Raw genomic sequence first — 4,136 nt, forward strand, 5'->3', positions numbered from 1 at the left:
TGATACGAGGATGTGTTTCCTAGTTATTTGTACGTTCGCTGGCTATAATTAGTCGTTTTGCTCGTCGCGTTATCTCGCGCGGAAGCGCGGATAATCGACCGTGATTACGTCTCCACGCGCAATGACGAGATACCTATTTCCGTCGCGCGTCGTCGATAACGAAAATCGGGAGCTTCCTTGTCGAGGAGCGAAATTTTTCCGCCAGCACCGTTATGCTCCGCTTTTTCGTCGCGCACTCATGGGAGTCACACTCTCTATACGTCGACTCACGACTTAGACAATGGCGAGAGAAATTACGCTGGTGAATGTCGTGAGAAACTCGGTTGTGCGCGCCGTTGGCTCACATTGTTGGAACAGGTCGTGTAATTGGCGACGGTGCTCGAGATCTTTGATCGTCTCATCCTATGTTCAAATACGCAAGCGTATGTTACGTACGAAGCGGAAACGTGCGCGGTTTTACTAAAAAAACATCCCTCTCTCCTTGATTTTCCTCTCACTATTTTTACTAATTGAAGAAGTGCCAAAGAGTAATATGTTATTGCTCAATATCTTCCGACCTGAATCGAAACTGCGAGTTGGACTATAATAGTATGCCTTTTTCCTTTGTGCGCAGTTAGATAACAGAAAAAAAAACATTTGCTTATAACATGAATAAAGACGAAAATTTTATTGCACTGACATCACTCACACTTTGGGTTGTTTACATTTTATTTTAGCACTTACATGTTAAGAAATGAGATAATTTTGTCAAAGCTATACTGAAAATAAATAATTTTTGTTTTATTATAATTTTTTAAATAAAATTTTTCAATGAAAATTATTATAATTTTTTAAATAAAGTTTTTCTATGAAAAACTTTTTTAAGCGTTTAAAAGGCGTTTATTACGTCGTGAATAATTTATGGATAAAGCTTTATACATTTACCTTACGCAGAAAGGATTTTATATTGTCTATCGGAACGTTAGCGGAATAATTATTAAAGGAAGGTTATTGTTTCCCGTAAAGCATTTCAAAACGCTTGCGTGAGCAGCAAAGTTTTCTCCTCGATCTTATCGAACTTATTATCGTATCTCGACAGTATGTAACAAACTTTAAAATTCCAATGCGTTGAGGTCCGACATGTGTAAAATGTGAATATTGATAAATTTTGTAAATGTAATATTTTGTGTTTCTTTTTCAATTTTCTTACAGATGATTTATGTAATGAACAAATAAATTATGTACAAATTTAAAATAATTGTACATAGAAAGAGAAAATTTTGACAGATGATATTTTTAAATTATTAAATAATTATAATTAGGAGAATAAATTAAATTATTTATATTTTTTTTTAATCTTGTTTGTTCTTCTTAAGAAATTGCTTCAAAAGACGCATTTATCATCGATTATGTTAAATATGATTTTGACATATATTGGCAATCTGCTTACACCTGGTCTTTTATAACGAACGATTATTGAAAAAGCAATTATGTAAAAAGTTGAAACGCTTTTAATCAAGCGATGCGATCCACTTTTGCTAGTTCAAAGCATTTTCGCCGACACATTATCTATGTACACGATATTGCTTCTTGAGATTTCTCGTCAATCGCAGAAGAAATATTGGATCTTTAAATAAATATGATTAAAGGTATTTAGATTTTCTAACGCCTCCAGCAAATTATGTCATTACCGAGATTAATCTTTGATTGGATATTGACTATATCGGAAATAGCATTTAAATAAGGTTTAAAATTATATATTGATTTGAAAATAACTTGTCCTTTTAATTTTATTCAGATATATTTTAACAAAAATTTAATTTGCAATTTTTATTAGTAAGAAAAATAAAAATACTTAATAATTATATTACTATATATTTATGTTAATTATATGTTTGCTTAAAAGAAATTAACTTCAAATTTATCAAAGAGTTTGTCACTGGAAGGATTATTAATTAATGAAATTATGTATAATAAATAAAAATTGAATTGTATTTAGTAACAGATTCCAATTAAATTTTCTAAAAATTATCTACTCCAGATTTGTCAGAAAATTTATCTCACAAGAGAAACACTTATAATATATATACACTTATATTATATACTATATGTATTATTCACTCAATATATAATTTTTAAAATTATTTTTAAATTTAAATTAACGCAAAATAGAATCGACTCCAAGACTCCAAATCTTCGAATTTTGCTTTCACAAACACGCCAAAGGCGAATTCAACAATTCTCGTTTCAAATATTCTGATGAATGAATCGTTACAGTAATCGAGTTTGCGCGACTGTTGGACCTTGTTTATCGCGAAAATATCGTATACGTGCGTGAAGATATGCGAATTTCATATGCATACCTGAGTTGCAGACACAAAAATTTTACGCGGAGGAAATGAGCTCCTTGTATCCTCGAGAAAGGGTGACCGCACTCTTCTGGCCGGTAGCAACCCGCACGAGGATGTTTCCGCAAGGTATTTGCATACAATCCAGAGATGGGGACCGACGGCGGTTAAGGAATCCGCGGAAAGCGACCGACCGGTTAGTTTCTTCGCCTGCCTTCCCTCTTCTTCGTTCGTCCGGTGCGACGCGTCGCGTTTCTCCAGGTCGAAGGCGAAGGCTCCACTTTAAGCGGTCCTTTCCTTCCGGTTTCTCTTTCCAATACCGGATATGATCCCCGATCGACGAGGACCAATCGGAGAAACGACAACCGTCTCTTGGAGACGTACGCGCGCGAGAGAGAGAATTCGCCGAACGAAGAATACGTGGAGAACGGAAAGTCCGTCGCTTCGTCAGCAGCTTCGTCAGGCGAAAGGTGCCGCGCGGTCGAGAACCCAGCAAGTACTGCTGAGGCCAACAGGTGAGCCGTGCCAGCGGTTTACAGTGCCAGTGGCGTATCACACTGGTATCCTGCCGAGGGCAACAGGTGTGACGACGCAGCGAGATACCAGGAGCGTAACTTGCTATTTCGTCTATCACGTCATTTGCTGCTTATCTGTTACCAGCTGTTTCCAATCAGTTTGATAAAAGCGCGAGAAAACATTGTTTGTTGAAAGCTCTACATCTAAATCTGAAAAGCAGAGACGTGCATGTTCAAAGGTTCTTACTTTTTTAAAAAGAAATCTGAAGAAGTAATGTGTCTATTTAAGATAATTTAAATAAATACACTCATATTTATGCACGATTGAATGAATTTTTGTTACTACTTCGTGTTTAAGTAATTGTACTTTGAAATTTCAACTCCTTTAATCGCTTCAGTATCAGAAAACAGTTTTATAATCAGCATCGGTTAACATTTTTTTAAAAATGAGTTATAGATTAATCTGCAAATATTTGCAATGCATTTTCCAATGCAATTTTTAATAATTTTATTCGAATATTTAATTAAAAGAGAATATGCAATTAATATTAGAAAAAGCTAGACGTCTCATCTATAATGTGGCAGTTTCATTCATAAGATTAGATCCTGGTGTGATAAAAAGATGATTCTGAAATTTTAAACAACTTTCATTATGAACTGTATAGTTTACAAGATATTAACAAAACAGTTCTTTCACAGATAATTTTTTATGCCTTCTTATTTCTTATATTTTTAACAAAATATAAGATATATATATGAGATGATAATTGAGCTTGTAAATAAATAGCTAACTTTGTCTAATGTGACTTTTTTCTTCAAAGGATACTATCAAAGAATTAATTGTGTTATTTAATTATGATTAAATTTGCACAATGTAAATGACAATTTTTGTACCAAAAAATTGAACGTAAGAAACAATAGATAAGAATATAAAGAATAGCATCTAGAGAAATATCTAGTAACTGTGCATAATAAAATATTTAATTGATATTTCTACTGAATCGCTCTTGAATTAAGTTATAGAGGTTTATGGAAGAAAACCGGTTCTCTCCAAATCCGGAAGAAACATATGTCGAACAAATGTTGCCGGATAATTCACTGACGCTCCGGCGGTTCTCATAAATATCGACGATCGCGGTTTCCGACATGAATCTTCTGCATCCGCATTTTTATATGATATACATACTTTGTATTCGCGCGAAAATACGCGATATGCATTTTCCGTGAAAAAACAATTGCTGAAAGTAAAAAGGATGAAGCAAAATCATAAAAATGTTGTTAACGAAATGTTTTA

The 4,136-nt window shown here is 33.9% G+C and overlaps 1 protein-coding gene across 1 annotated transcript in view; it reads left to right on the forward strand.

Moving 5' to 3' along the window:
- The first annotated feature begins 2,652 nt into the window (after nt 1-2,652).
- The window catches only part of LOC105622877 (MD-2-related lipid-recognition protein-like), a 10,237-nt gene continuing 8,753 nt past the window's right edge, over nt 2,653-4,136 (forward strand). Inside the window, exon 1 of the mRNA XM_012204286.1 lies at nt 2,653-2,908. Within this exon, the coding sequence (XP_012059676.1) occupies nt 2,653-2,908 (256 nt within the window). The remainder of the gene's footprint in view (nt 2,909-4,136) is intronic.

This window comes from Atta cephalotes (genome assembly GCF_000143395.1).
Source record: "Atta cephalotes unplaced genomic scaffold scaffold00049, whole genome shotgun sequence".
Classification (NCBI taxonomy): domain Eukaryota; kingdom Metazoa; phylum Arthropoda; class Insecta; order Hymenoptera; family Formicidae; genus Atta; species Atta cephalotes.